Below are 13,691 nucleotides of genomic sequence, written 5' to 3'. Positions count from 1 at the left end.
ACTCAACAGTAAGGGTCTTACAGTAAAGTGAGCTATCCTCAGAATCAACAGTAAGGGCCTTACAGTAAAGTGGGCTATCCTCAGACTCAACAGTAAGGGTCTTACAGTAAAGTGGGCTATCCTCAGACTCAACAGTAAGGGTCTTACAGTAAAGTGGGCTATCCTCAGACTCAACAGTAAGGGTCTTACAGTAAAGTGAGCTATCCTCAGAATCAACAGTAAGGGCCTTACAGTAAAGTGGGCTATCCTCAGACTCAACAGTAAGGGTCTTACAGTAAAGTGGGCTATCCTCAGACTCAACAGTAAGGGCCGTACATTAAAGTGGGCTATCCTCAGACTCAACAGTAAGGGTCTTACAGTAAAGTGGGCTATCCTCAGAATCAACAGTAAGGGTCTTACAGTAAAGTGGGCTATCCTCAGAGCCTAATGCCTATGCTGCCTCGCCCTCACTCTATAAACCCTGCACCTCTTCAGGATGATCCAGGACCGAGTTTCTGCTGTAGAGCACTATGACGGGGTGCCCCCTGTAAACTGGGTTGGTTTAGCCCAGAATCACCCCTCTTACGACTCCTACCAATGCACTCAGTACCTATAGTCTAGTCTCAGGTTACTTTATACCAGCCACTCAGGTCTCCTCTAGACTAATTTACCAGATGCTAAAAATACTCAATTAATCAAATATTTTTCAGAAACCGAAAGTAAAACGACATGCACTTGAATGACTCTTTGATGACACAGGTTTCAGAACAATAAGGAAAGTTTATTCAAAATCCCAGAAAGAGGCATAAAAATCCCAGATCAATCAGTCAATCACAAATCAATATCACCATCAATGATAAGCAACATCAACAGTAAATTAAATTGATAGACACCTTCAGAGCCCTTAATAACTATACCCTTATTGCCAATAAAATATGTTTTGTATTTTACAACTTTATGAGAAGCACAGTAATTAATATATAGAAAAACAGGTTCTTACCTTCTACAACTTTACATACTGTTTTTTATCTCCCCCCTCAGGATGATCAGTCCCTCAGTTGGCGTCTAAAAACTCTACCAGCTACTTTAACACACTTCTATCAATGAGGAAACCTTAAGGATCCCTCCTAGAATTTTACTTTAACTGAGAATAATACAAATCTAAATATGAGTATAATATAAATCTAAATATGAGTTTAATATATATAAAAATATATTTCAAGCTAAAAAGCTACAGCAGAAATCTTCTTCCATCAGTCCACAGGTTGTTGAAGCTAATAGAGAGTCGTACCCTTCTCCAGAATGATGCCTCCTTTATACCCTCCATCTTCCTTTCTGTTAACTCATTGTGGCTAACACTCAAAAGGTGCTCTTTCAGCACCCACTAACCCCCATCTTTCCTCACATAGGCAGGACGTCTAGACAGGATGCCTCCTCCTGGCTGCTCTGACCGGGGGATTCCCAAAGCAAGATAGCACCCTCAGTACACTCCATTATCATTAACTTTTAAAACATTTATTTCTAAACATTCATTTTTAAACATTAACATTCCCTTCTCAATTATAATCCCACTCGAACTTATTCTTCCCATTACTTCCTAAACATTCAACATTTTTAAAAACTTCAACATTATACCATTTCATCATTATAACATGTCATTACCAACCTCCTACAGACCATAAGGCCTTGTCCTTTAAACCTAACCAACACAGTCTACAAGCATCGTACCTTAAAGCAACCAACATTAAAACATTCTGAACCATTTCACTGCATTACTTGAATCACATTTTAATATCTCCCACTATATGTTTCCCCAGGCTTCCAACATTTAACATATTTAACATTTTATTACTATCTTAATAAATTAATTTCTTCTTATTTTCTTTAATCAATGTCAATTCTCTCAGAATGTTCATTCTTCTTTGAGTTCCACGTGGTGGGTGAGACTGAACCTTCTTTGTGTGTGTGTGTGTGTGTGTGTGTGTGTGTGTGTGTGTGTGTGAGAGAGAGAGAGAGAGAGAGAGAGAGAGAGAGTGATTGGGGCCTTCCTAACCATGTCCTCTGTCACAGAACTGGGCCTTGCCTACTACTCTTGAAACTACTATGTCCATCTAAGACCTGATGTTTTACCAGATCTCAAACCTCTTGTCTGTTAGGAAGGGTCTTCTGTCCTGTCGCCTTCTCTCCTGGACTACCTTTTGTTTACCGATTAAACCTCTTGTCTGTCAGGAAAGGTCTTCTGTCCTGGATTCTGTTGTTGAAGAGTCTATAGAACATGATAATTATTAATCATTATTATTATTATTATTCTAGTCCTGTGTGGCTCAGTTGGTAGAGTGTTTGCAATGACAGGGTTGTGGTTTCGATTCCCACGGGGGACCAGTACGGAGAAAAAAGAAAGAAAAAAAGGATGAAATGAAACTGAAATGAAACTCACTGAATAAGAGCTTCTGCTAAATTACTAAAATGTAAATGTACATCATTAGACAACACATCTCCATCCTCCAACTGTTGCCCCCAGCAACAGACACACCCATATGATCTCACACACACACACATGCTCTGCTCACCGTCACACACACCCTTACCGTACGGTGTGTAATGAAGTGTTGGTAGAGACCAGTTGGAGAATTCTGTCAGTCAGAGCATCAGTGATGTCATTGTGACTCAGGCTACGAGAGAGAGACAGAGCGAGAGAGAGAACAAGTGATCAGACATTTGTCATCTAGTATCACAGACACAGAAACACACACACACAGTGAAAGCCACTCACTCCAGGACTTGTACTTTATGCAGGTGTGTGATCAGGGGCTGTAGGTGGTGGTCTGTGAGTTGACAGTGGCTGAGGTCCAGTTCTGACAGACCCTCTGAGTGTTCCAGAACCAGGGCCAGAGATCCACAGGCCTTCTGGTCCAGCCTGGTCTCACTGAGGTCCAGCTCCCCATCCAGGGCTCTGCACAGGGACTCTGTGTGCCTCAGCAGCCCCTCTTCAATCCCCTCACACACAAGGTCCAGCAGCTGAAGTAGCAGAGCTTTGCTGGGGCTGAGAGGACAAGAAGCAGAGACAACATTATGACACAGAGTAGGTCTAACTCCTACTGATAAACTAGTTGGTCAAATGTTTGTCTTTGTGTGTCTAACCTCAGCTTGACAATATGCAGGATGGGAAGCAGCTCCCTCAGTGCTCTGTCCTCCACCTCACAGTCTCTTAGGATGAGCTGGACCTGGTTCTGGACCAGCTGGGTGCTGTGTTGGTTCTGCTTCAGAACAGAGCTGATGGCCCTGCAGTGGTCAGTGGTCAGACACAGAGCCTTCTCCTGGTCCTGAGCTGACAGGTCCACAGAGGAGGAGCAGGAGAAGTCCAGCCTGTAGTGCAGAGACCTGAGCAGCCATACTGCTGTTGGTGGTGGTGGTGCCCCCTGCTGGATCTGAGAGGCAGCACAGCACTGGAGGAAACTCAGCAGTAACCTCCTGTCAACACTACAGAGTGAGAGAGAGAGACAGAGAGAGACACAGAGATACAGAGACAGAGTATGAGAGAGGATAGAGAGAGAGACCTATTTTCACAGCATCACACATTAAAACACTGATAAACACACTACAACTCTGTTAGTCAGGTCAACTCCCAGGCGTTCCCCTTCAATTCCACTCCTAGCTGAGGTTAAGGTTAGTACATTACACTAAGGTTAGGGTTAGAGGTTAAATCAGTCAGGAAGTGGAAAGCCTCATAGTTCTATCCATTCTAGCAGGGTCAAAGAGTGGCAACTAAACCTGAGTTGGGAGACTCTGTCCAGAAGAGGCAGGATGCTCTCTATCTCCCCCGGTGGTATGGAGGTCCACAGCAGGTTGACTTTGACTTGGTGGCTGTGCTGCAGGGTAAAACACAGAGCAGTACAGTCCACTCTGTCCAGCTCTCTGCTGTTCAGGTTGATCCAATGGTCTGAAGACCTCAACAAACTGGACACACAGTCACTGGCTCTACTGTCATAGATCTGTCTGATGGAGGACTTTACAAAGCTGGAACTGGACCTGAACAAACATGGAGAATGGATTGTTGTGGTTATGTCAAGGTTTTATAAAGAATAACTTACATAGTAACAACTGGCTGGATAGGACATTAATAATTCACGTCTATAAATATTGAATAAAGATCTCCCACCTCTTGAATAAAACCATAATGATATTACAGAGGACAACTCAGAACAACATGTCACTGGATACAAATAGTTATTTTATTATTTCTAGAAAGTCTGAATAGAGAAAGAAGTTCTCCCACCTCTTGAGAGTAACTCTTCCCAGAAAGGGGAGAAGATCTGAGATGTTCTTCTCTAGAAGCCTGTTCTTCCTGAGGTCCACAGTGATATTGTGGGTTGAATGCTGCAGCAGAGAGAGAAGCACTTCCCAGTCCAGCCTGCAGGAGGTCAGGTCTCCACCAACCTTCTCCAGGAACCACTGAGTCAAGTCCTTGTCCTGAGCTTCATACACAACTACAGTCAGCTGCTGCAGAGTGTCTGAGTTCAGTCTAGGAGGTAGGAACACACAGGCAGTCAGAAATATGAAGAAAAACACATGAATGAAGTTACTATTTCTATTTAAAAAACATCAGCTTCAGACTGACCTGAGAGAGAGAGGTCCCTGGTGACACAGCAGTGTGATGAGAGAGTGACCCTGGATCCAGAAGTCAGTCAGGTCCAGACACTGAACCCTCCAGAGTCTCAGCAGGGACGCCACACTACTCAGAGCCCTGGATAACACTCTCTCTGGTGGCTGGCTGCTCTTTAGGACCAGGGAGAGTTCTGGGACAGTCCGAGGAGTAGCACCTCTCTCTGTCCTCATAACCAGTCTGGACAGTTTCACTGCCATACCCACATTCAGCCTGGAATGAAAAGACAAACCTTAAGTTACTTGAAACAGAGAAACCTTGTCAGATAAATACTCAGTAGGAAAATCAACTGTTCAATAGACCTGTAAAAGCTGTCTTACTGAACATACCTGAGCTTGTGGAGCTTTGACTCATGTCTCAAAAGAAGTAAGGCTCCTTGGAGAGAGATCTTGCTGGGGGTGAGAGTGAGGTCCACTCTGGAGGCACAGAGACCCAGGACTCTCCCCACAGACCTGCAGGTTTTCCTGGGTAACTCTCCTCCCAGTGACAGGGTGGAGCCCAAGGCCTGGAGGAGAGAGGCCAACTGCTGGTCCTCCTCTCTGGACCTCACAGGGATGGATTCACACACAGTCTGGAAGAACCTGTCATCATCACAGCTGAAACAGCAAAACATGGGGGACATCGAATAAGATATTTAGGAGACAGTGACACATGGATTGTTGTTTTGGCTCTGTACTCCAGCACTTTGAAATAATACAGTGACTATGAGGTTAAAGGTCAGCTTTAATCCGAGGGTATTTTCATACATATCAGGTGAACTGTTTAGAAATTACAGCACTTTTTGTACATACAGTCCCCTGCAATAGTTTTCAATCCCCTTAAGACTTTTTATTGTGTTACAACCTGGAATTAAAATTCATTGAATTTGACATTTTTTTTGTCAAAATAAGAAATGAATGAAAAATAAAACACATAACTCTTCACCACTGACTAAATACAGAAACATCATCGTCAAACTAAGTGGAATAAACATTTGAAATATAATTTCCTGAGAAACATGGTGAAAATACCCTCAAATTAAAGCTGACAGTTTGACCTTTAACCTCAGTCATTGTATCATGTCAAAGTGTACAGAGACAAAATAACAAATGCATCACTGTCCCAATACGTCTTCCTCACTGTACATGAATACCTGCCTGTCATATGGAAACACCATGTCACAGAGAAAGTTACATAATATACATGACATTTGGTTTATAGATTAGATATTCTGAATATAAAGGTTCAGGTTTAATATTACAACATTTCTCAAAGATAAAATTCACAAGATTTCTAAAAGACAAATGTCTAGCATCACATCATTTAGATAAATGAACAATATATCTGCGACGTTTAGTAATGCAACATATTTGTTATGTCAGGAAATCAGCTGATAAATGTTACCAGATACACCAACACTTGAAGTTTCTACAAGATAATAACCACTAGCATCACATAATCACTAACCACCACACATGTTCAGACTCACCTCAGCTGTGAGATGTAGGACAGACACTGAAGGAAACTCCTCACTTCACTCTCTTCATCTGACCAGCCCTTCAGCTCTACTGGTTTCTTCTCTGGTTGGAGTTTCAGCACTTCTAGGAGGAGGGAGGCCTTTCTCTCTGAGAGGTCTATGGACCAGACTGCAGGAGCTGACTGGTAAACTGGCTGTAATGCTGGAAGGACACTCCTGCCTGTTTGAGTCTCATAGTCCTTCACATGTGAGTACAGATCCAGCAGGAAATCACATTGATATTCCTTGATCTCATCATCATCATCATCACAGAAAGGAAAGGTGCTGTAAGTCCACACTGATGATACCAGCTTCAGTGTCTTCTCTCCTGTCTGCTCCTCCCACTCTGCTGCTTGAGACAGGAGATCCACCAGGAACTTGATCCGCTTTGAGGGATCATACCTCCGTGGATAGAATCTGCAACAAGGACAGTAACAGCTGATTCAGACATGGATGAACACATGAAACCAGTCATAGTTAAAGATATATGAAGTAGTTATACATTTACATAATGTGCTTTGGTTATATGTTAAAGTACTTCATTTTAGAGACATTCACATGATTTATCTGTGACATTTAGTAATGCAACATTAGTTATGTCAGGAAATGGGCTGATAAATGTTCCCAGATTCACCAACATGTGTAGTTTTATACGGAGCCTTCACCGTGTGCTGCCACTTTGCATCAGCAGTCAGAAAGGAGACTCTCTGGGGGCAGTTTGATAGTGTGATGCTGCACAACTCTGGTTTTTCTCTCTTCTCTCTCCCCTCTCTCTCTCTTATCTCACTCACTCTCACCTCTCTTTCTCTCTCTCTTCCCTCACTCACTCTCACCTCTCTTTCTCTCTCTCTTCCCTCATTCTCTAACACTTCCCTCACTCTCTCTCTCTTCCCTCACTCACTCTCTCTCTCTTTCTCTCTTCCCTCACTCACTCTCTTTCTCTCTCTTCACTCACTCACTCACTCACTCACTCACTCACACACTCACTCACTCACTCACTCACTCACTCACTCACTCACTCACTCACTCACTCACTCACTCACTGACCTTTCCTTCTCTCTCTCTTCTCTCTCTTCCCTATCTCTTCTGTCTCATCCCTCACTCTCTCTCGCTTCATTCTCTCTCTATCTCTCTCTCTCTTCACTCTCTCTCTCTCTTCCCTCACTCTCTCGGTCCTCTTCCCTCACTCTCTCGGTCTCTCTCCTCACTTCTCAGTCTCTCTCTATCTCTTCCCTCACTCACTCTCACCCCCTCACTTTCTCTTCCCTCACTCTCTCCTCTTCCCTCACTCTCTCCCTCTCCACTCTCTCCCTCTTCCCTCAGTCTCTCATACTCTCTCTTATCCCTCACTCACTCTCTCCCACTCCCTCTCTCCTCACTCCCTCTTCCCTCACTCTCTCTCTTTTCTCACTCTCTCTCTCCTTACTCTTTTTCTCTTCCCTCACTCTCTATCTTACCTCACTCTCTCTTCCCTCATTCTCCCTCTCTCTTCTCACACTCACTCTCTCTCTCTTCCCACACTCTCACTCTCTCTCTCATTCTCTCTTCCCTCACTCTCTCTCTTCCCTCACTCTCTCTCTTTCCCTCACTCTCTCTCTTTCCCTCACTCTCTCTCTCTTCCTCACTATCTCTCTCATCCCTCACTCTCTCTCCCATCCCTCACTCTCTTTTTCACTATCTCTCTCCTCACTCTCTTCCCTCACTCTCTCTCTCTTCCCTTACTCTCTCTCTTCCCTCTCTCTTTCTTCCCACACTCTCTCTCTCTCTCCCTCACTCTCTCCCCCTCTCTCTCTTCCCTCACTCATCTCTCTCTCTTCCCTCATTCTCTCTCTCTTCTCAAACTCACTCTCTCTCTCCCTCACTCTCTCCCTCTCTATTCCCTCATTCTCTCTCTCTTCCATCACTCTCTCTCTCTTCCCTCTCTCTCTCTCTTTTCCCTCACTCCCTCTCTCTCTTCCGTCACGCTCTCTCTCATCCCTAACTCACTCGCTCTCTTCCCTCACTACCTCTCTCATTTCCCTCTCTTCCCTCACTCTCTCTCTTCACACCATTTCTCTCTCTCTTCCCTCACTCTCTCTCTCTCTTCCCGCACACCCTCTCTCTCTTCCCTCATTCTCTCTCTTCCCTCACTCTCTCTCTCTTCCCTCACACCCTCTCTTTCTTCCCTCACGCTCTCTCTCTCTTCCCTCACTCTCTCTTCCCTCACTCTCTCTATTCCCTCCCTCTATCTCTCTCTTCCCTCACTCTCTCTTTCCTCACTCTCTCTATTCCCTCCCTCTATCTCTCTACCCTCCCTCTTTCTCTCTCTCTTCCCTCACTTTCTCTCTTCCCTCACTCTCTCTTTCACTCTCTCTCTCTTCCCTCACTCTCTCCTCTCTCTTCCATCACTCTCTCCCTCTCTCCCCTCACTCTCTCTCTCTTCCCTCCCTCTCTCTCTTCCCCCACTCCCTCTCTCTCTTCCCTCACTCTCTCTCTCTTCCCTCACTCTCTCTCTCTTCCCTCACTCTCTCTCTCATCCCTCACTCACTCTCATCCCTCACTACCTCTCTTCCCTCACTACCTCTCTCATTTCCCTCTCTTCCCTCACTCTCTCTCTCTTCACACCATCTCTCTCTCTCCCCTCACTCTCTCTCTTCCCTCACTCTCTCTCCCTTCCCGCACACCCTCTCTCCCTTCCCGCACACCCTCTCTCTCTTCCCTCATTCTCTCTCTCTCTTCCCTCATTCTCTCTTTCTCTTCCCTCACTCTCTCTCCCTCTCTCCCCTCACTCTCTCCCTCTCTCCCCTCACTCTCTCTCTTCCCTCATTCCCCCTCACTCTCTCATTTCCCTCATTCTCCCTCTCTCATTTCCCTCATTCTCCCTCTCTCATTTCCCTCTTCTCTCTCTCTCTCTCTCACTCTCTCTCACTCTCACTCTCTCCAGTGCTTTACACTGCAGCAGTCTTTATTATTGTTTTCAATGCTCGTCCCTTTGAGGTTCAGCATCGCTGGACTATTATTGCCCTGCCAGACATATTTGGGTTGACATTTTAGTTAAAGGGAGGTTTCTTGCCAGTTTATTGTGTCTTGTTGTTTGAACTGTATTGATGTGGTACTAATGACATGTGGCCCAGAACATTTTGGACATTTTAAGGTCTTTGTTTGTCTATGACCCCCACCATTCATACCCTCTGCACTCCTCCACTGGGAGGTAATACAGATTATTACAAATCCTCTAATGTTGATGACTGGGTTCTTTCTTGTAAATAGTTTCTATGAAGTTGCCGTTAAATTGCTCTGCCATCATTATTGTATGAGGTATTATTGGTGGGATTTCCCCTGTGCTGTGATGGGTGTTTTATATGGTGTGTCTTATCTTTTCTCTCCACTGGCTATCTGGCTAACAGGCTACACTCTAGACAGTCTCTTCTGCTGATGTGTGTGTGTCTGGTAGTGGGTCTCTCTCTATCCTACTCCGTTCCTTTCTGCAGGGTTAATACCTGCCTGGCGCCCCAACTAAATCTTTACCTTTACCCCTCTCTAACAATACAGCTACAAGATTTACCAACACTTGAAGTGTTACATGTCAAATGTTTCTACAAGATAATAACCACTAGCATCACATAATCACTAACCACCACACATGTTCAGTCTCACCTCAGCTGTGAGATGTAGGGCAGACACTGAAGGAAACTCCTCACTTCACTCTCTTCATCAGACCAGCTCTTCAGCTCTACTGGTTTCTTCTCTGGTTGGAGTTTCAGCACTTCTAGGAGGAGGGAGGCCTTTCTCTCTGAGAGGTCTATGGACCAGACTGCAGGAGCTGACTGGTAAACTGGCTGTAATGCTGGAAGGACACTCCTGCCTGTTTGAGTCTCATAGTCCTTCACATGTGAGCACAGATCCAGCAGGAAATCAAATTGATATTCCTTGATCTCATCATCTCATCATCCAGAAAGGAAAGGTGCTGTAAGTACACACTGATGATACCAGCTTCAGTGTCTTCTCTCCTGTCTGCTCCTCCCACTCTGCTGCTTGAGACAGGAGATCCACCAGGAACTTGATCTGCTTTGAGGGATCAGACCTCCATGGACAGAAACTACAACAAGGACAGTAACAGCTGATTCAGACATGGATGAACACATGAAACCAGTCATAGTTAAAGATATATGAAGTAGTTGTACATTTACATAATGTGCTTTGGTTATATGTTAAAGTACTTAGTTTTAGAGACATTCACATGATTTATCTGTGACATTTAGTAATGTAACATTAGTTATGTCAGGAAATGGGCTGATAAATGTTCCCAGATTCACCAACATGTGTAGTTTTATACGGAGCCTTCACCGTGTGCTGCCACTTTGCATCAGCAGTCAGAAAGGAGACTCTCTGGGGGGCAGTTTGATAGTGTGATGCTGCACAACATCTGTTTGTTTTCCCTCTTCCCTCACTCACTGTTCTCTCTCACTCTCTCTCTCTCTCTCTCTCTCTTCCCTCACTCTCTCTCTTCCCACACTCACTCACTCTCTCTCTTCCCACACTCACTCACTCTCTCTCTCTCTTCCCACACTCACTCACTCTCTCTCTCTTCCCTCACTCACTCTCTCTCCCTCTTCCATCACTCACTCACTCTCTCTCTTTCCTCACTCTCTCTCACTCTCTTCCCTCACTAACTCTTTCCCTCTTCCCTCACTCTCTCTATTCCCTCACTCTCTCTCTCACTTCCCTCACTCACTATCTCTCTTCCCTCACTCACTCTTTCCTCACTCTCTCTCTCTCTTCCCTCACTCCCTCTCTCTCTTACCTCACTCTCTCTCTCTCTTCCCTCACTCACTCTCTCTTCCCTCACTCACTCTCTCTTCCCACACTCACTTACTCTCTTCCCTCACTTACTCTCTTCCCTCACTCATTCACTCACTCTCTCTCTCTTCCCTCACTCACTCTCTCTCTCTTCCATCACTCACTCTCTCTCCTCATTCACTCTCTCTCTCTCTTCCCTCACTCACTCTCTCTCTCTCTTCCCTCACTCACTCTCTCCCTCACTCGCTCTCTCTCTCTCCCTCACTCGCTCTCTCTCTCTCCCTCACTCGCTCTCTCTCTCCCTCACTCGCTCTCTCTCTCTTCCCTCACTCACTCTCTCTCTCTCTTCCCTCACTCACTCTCTCTCTCTTCCCTCACTCACTCTCTCTCTCTTCCCTCACTCACTCTCTCTCCCTCTCTCTTCCCTCTCTCTCTCCTCCCTCTCTCTCTCTTCCCTCACTCTCTCTCTTACCTCACTCTCTCTTTCTCCTCCCACTCACACTCACTATCTCTCTCTTCCCTCACTCACTCTCTCTTCCCTCACTCACTCTCTTCCCTCACTCACTCTCTCTCTTCCCTCACTCACTCACTCTCTCTCTCTTCCCACACTCACTCACTCTCTCTCTCTCCCTCACTCACTCTCTCTCCCTCTTCCATCACTCACTCACTCTCTCTCTTTCCTCACTCTCTCTCACTCTCTTCCCTCACTAACTCTTTCCCTCTTCCCTCACTCTCTCAATTCCCTCACTCTCTCTCTCACTTCCCTCACTCACTATCTCTCTTCCCTCACTCACTCTTTCCTCACTCTCTCTCTCTCTTCCCTCACTCCCTCTCTCTCTTACCTCACTTACTCTCTCTCTCTCTTCCCTCACTCACTCTCTCTTCCCACACTCACTCTCTCTTCCCACACTCACTTACTCTCTTCCCTCACTTACTCTCTTCCCTCACTCATTCACTCACTCTCTCTCTCTCTTCCCTCACTCACTCTCTCTCTCTTCCATCACTCACTCTCTCTCCTCATTCACTCTCTCTCTCTTCCCTCACTCACTCTCTCTCTCTCTTCCCTCACTCAGTCTCTCCCCTCACTCGCTCTCTCTCTCCCCTCACTCGCTCTCTCTCTCCCCTCACTCGCTCTCTCTCCCCTCACTCGCTCTCTCTCTCTTCCCTCATTCACTCTCTCTCTCTTCCCTCATTCACTCTCTCTTCCCTCATTCACTCTCTCTCTCTTCCCTCATTCACTCTCCCTCTCTTCCCTCACTCACTCTCTCTCTCTTCCCTCACTCACTCTCTCTCCCTCTCTCTTCCCTCTCTCTCTCCTCCCTCTCTCTCTTCCCTCACTCTCTCTCTTACCTCACTCTCTCTTTCTCCTCCCACTCACACTCACTATCTCTCTCTTCCCTCACTCACTCTCTCTCTTCCCTCACTCACTCTCTTCCCACACTCACTCACTCTCTCTCTTCCCACTCACTCACTCTCTCTCTCTCTCCCCTCACTCACTCTCTCTCTCTTCCCTCACTCACTCTCTCTCCCTCTTCCATCACTCACTCACTCTCTCTCTTTCCTCACTCTCTCTCACTCTCTTCCCTCACTAACTCTTTCCCTCTTCCCTCACTCTCTCAATTCCCTCACTCTCTCTCTCACTTCCCTCACTCACTATCTCTCTTCCCTCACTCACTCTTTCCTCACTCTCTCTCTCTCTTCCCTCACTCCCTCTCTCTCTCTTACCTCAATTACTCTCTCTCTCTCTTCCCTCACTCACTCTCTCTTCCCACACTCACTCTCTCTTCCCACACTCACTTACTCTCTTCCCTCACTTACTCTCTTCCCTCACTCATTCACTCACTCTCTCTCTCTCTTCCCTCACTCACTCTCTCTCTCCTCCATCACTCACTCTCTCTCCTCATTCACTCTCTTTCTCTCTTCCCTCACTCACTCTCTCTCTCTTCCCTCACTCACTCTCTCTCTCTTCCCTCACTCAGTCTCTCCCCTCACTCGCTCTCTCTCTCCCCTCACTCGCTCTCTCTCTCCCCTCACTCGCTCTCTCTCCCCTCACTCGCTCTCTCTCTCTTCCCTCATTCACTCTCTCTCTCTTCCCTCATTCACTCTCTCTCTCTTCCCTCATTCACTCTCTCTCTCTTCCCTCACTCACTCTCTCTCTCTTCCCTCACTCACTCTCTCTCCCTCTCTCTTCCCTCTCTCTCTCCTCCCTCTCTCTCTCTTCCCTCACTCTCTCTCTTCCCTCACTCTCTCTTTCTCCTCCCACTCACACTCACTATCTCTCTCTTCACTCACTCACTCACTCTCTTCCTTCACTCATTCGCTCTCTCTTCCCTCACTCACTCTCTCTCTCTTCCCTCACTCTCTCTTCCCTCACTCACTCTCTCTCTCTTTCCTCACTCTCTCTCACTCTCTTCCCTCACTAAATCTCTCTCTTCCCTCACTAACTCTCTTTCCTCACTCTCTCTCTCTCTTCCCTCACTCTCTTTCCCTCACTTCCTCTCGCTCTCTTCCCTCACTCTCTCTTTCCTCACTCTCTCTCTCTTTCCTCTCTCTCTCTCTCTCTCTCTCTCTCTCTCCCTCACTCTCTTCCCTCACTCACTCTCTTCCCTCACTCACTCTCTCTCTCTCCCCTCACTCTCTCTCTCTTCCCTCACTCTCGCTCTCTCTTCCCTCACTCTCCCTCTCTCTTCCCTCACTCTCCCTCTCACTTCCCTCACTCTCGCTCTCTCTTCTCTCACTCTCTCTCTCTCTTCCCTCACTCTCTCTCTCCCTCAC

At 46.2% G+C, this 13,691-nt stretch overlaps 1 protein-coding gene across 3 annotated transcripts in view; it reads right to left on the bottom strand.

Annotated features, from left to right (window-relative positions):
* Nucleotides 1-1,862: 1,862 nt before the first annotated feature.
* Nucleotides 1,863-13,691, bottom strand: part of LOC123742387 (uncharacterized) — a 31,940-nt gene continuing 20,111 nt past the window's right edge. For all 3 annotated transcript variants that reach the window (XM_045716332.1, XM_045716334.1, XM_045716333.1), the window contains 11 exons: nt 9,774-10,008; nt 6,111-6,554; nt 4,972-5,238; nt 4,598-4,855; nt 4,256-4,501; nt 3,751-4,008; nt 3,121-3,459; nt 2,753-3,022; nt 2,568-2,651; nt 2,195-2,245; nt 1,863-2,121 (listed from right to left, as the gene is read on the bottom strand). In XM_045716332.1, the coding sequence (XP_045572288.1) occupies nt 2,106-2,121; nt 2,195-2,245; nt 2,568-2,651; nt 2,753-3,022; nt 3,121-3,459; nt 3,751-4,008; nt 4,256-4,501; nt 4,598-4,855; nt 4,972-5,238; nt 6,111-6,554; nt 9,774-10,008 (2,468 nt within the window). In that variant the 3' untranslated portion in view covers nt 1,863-2,105. The remainder of the gene's footprint in view (nt 2,122-2,194; nt 2,246-2,567; nt 2,652-2,752; nt 3,023-3,120; nt 3,460-3,750; nt 4,009-4,255; nt 4,502-4,597; nt 4,856-4,971; nt 5,239-6,110; nt 6,555-9,773; nt 10,009-13,691) is intronic.

Source organism: Salmo salar, chromosome ssa04 (assembly GCF_905237065.1).
Source record: "Salmo salar chromosome ssa04, Ssal_v3.1, whole genome shotgun sequence".
Taxonomy (NCBI): Eukaryota; Metazoa; Chordata; class Actinopteri; order Salmoniformes; family Salmonidae; genus Salmo; species Salmo salar.
This window is presented reverse-complemented; position numbering and strand designations above follow the sequence as displayed.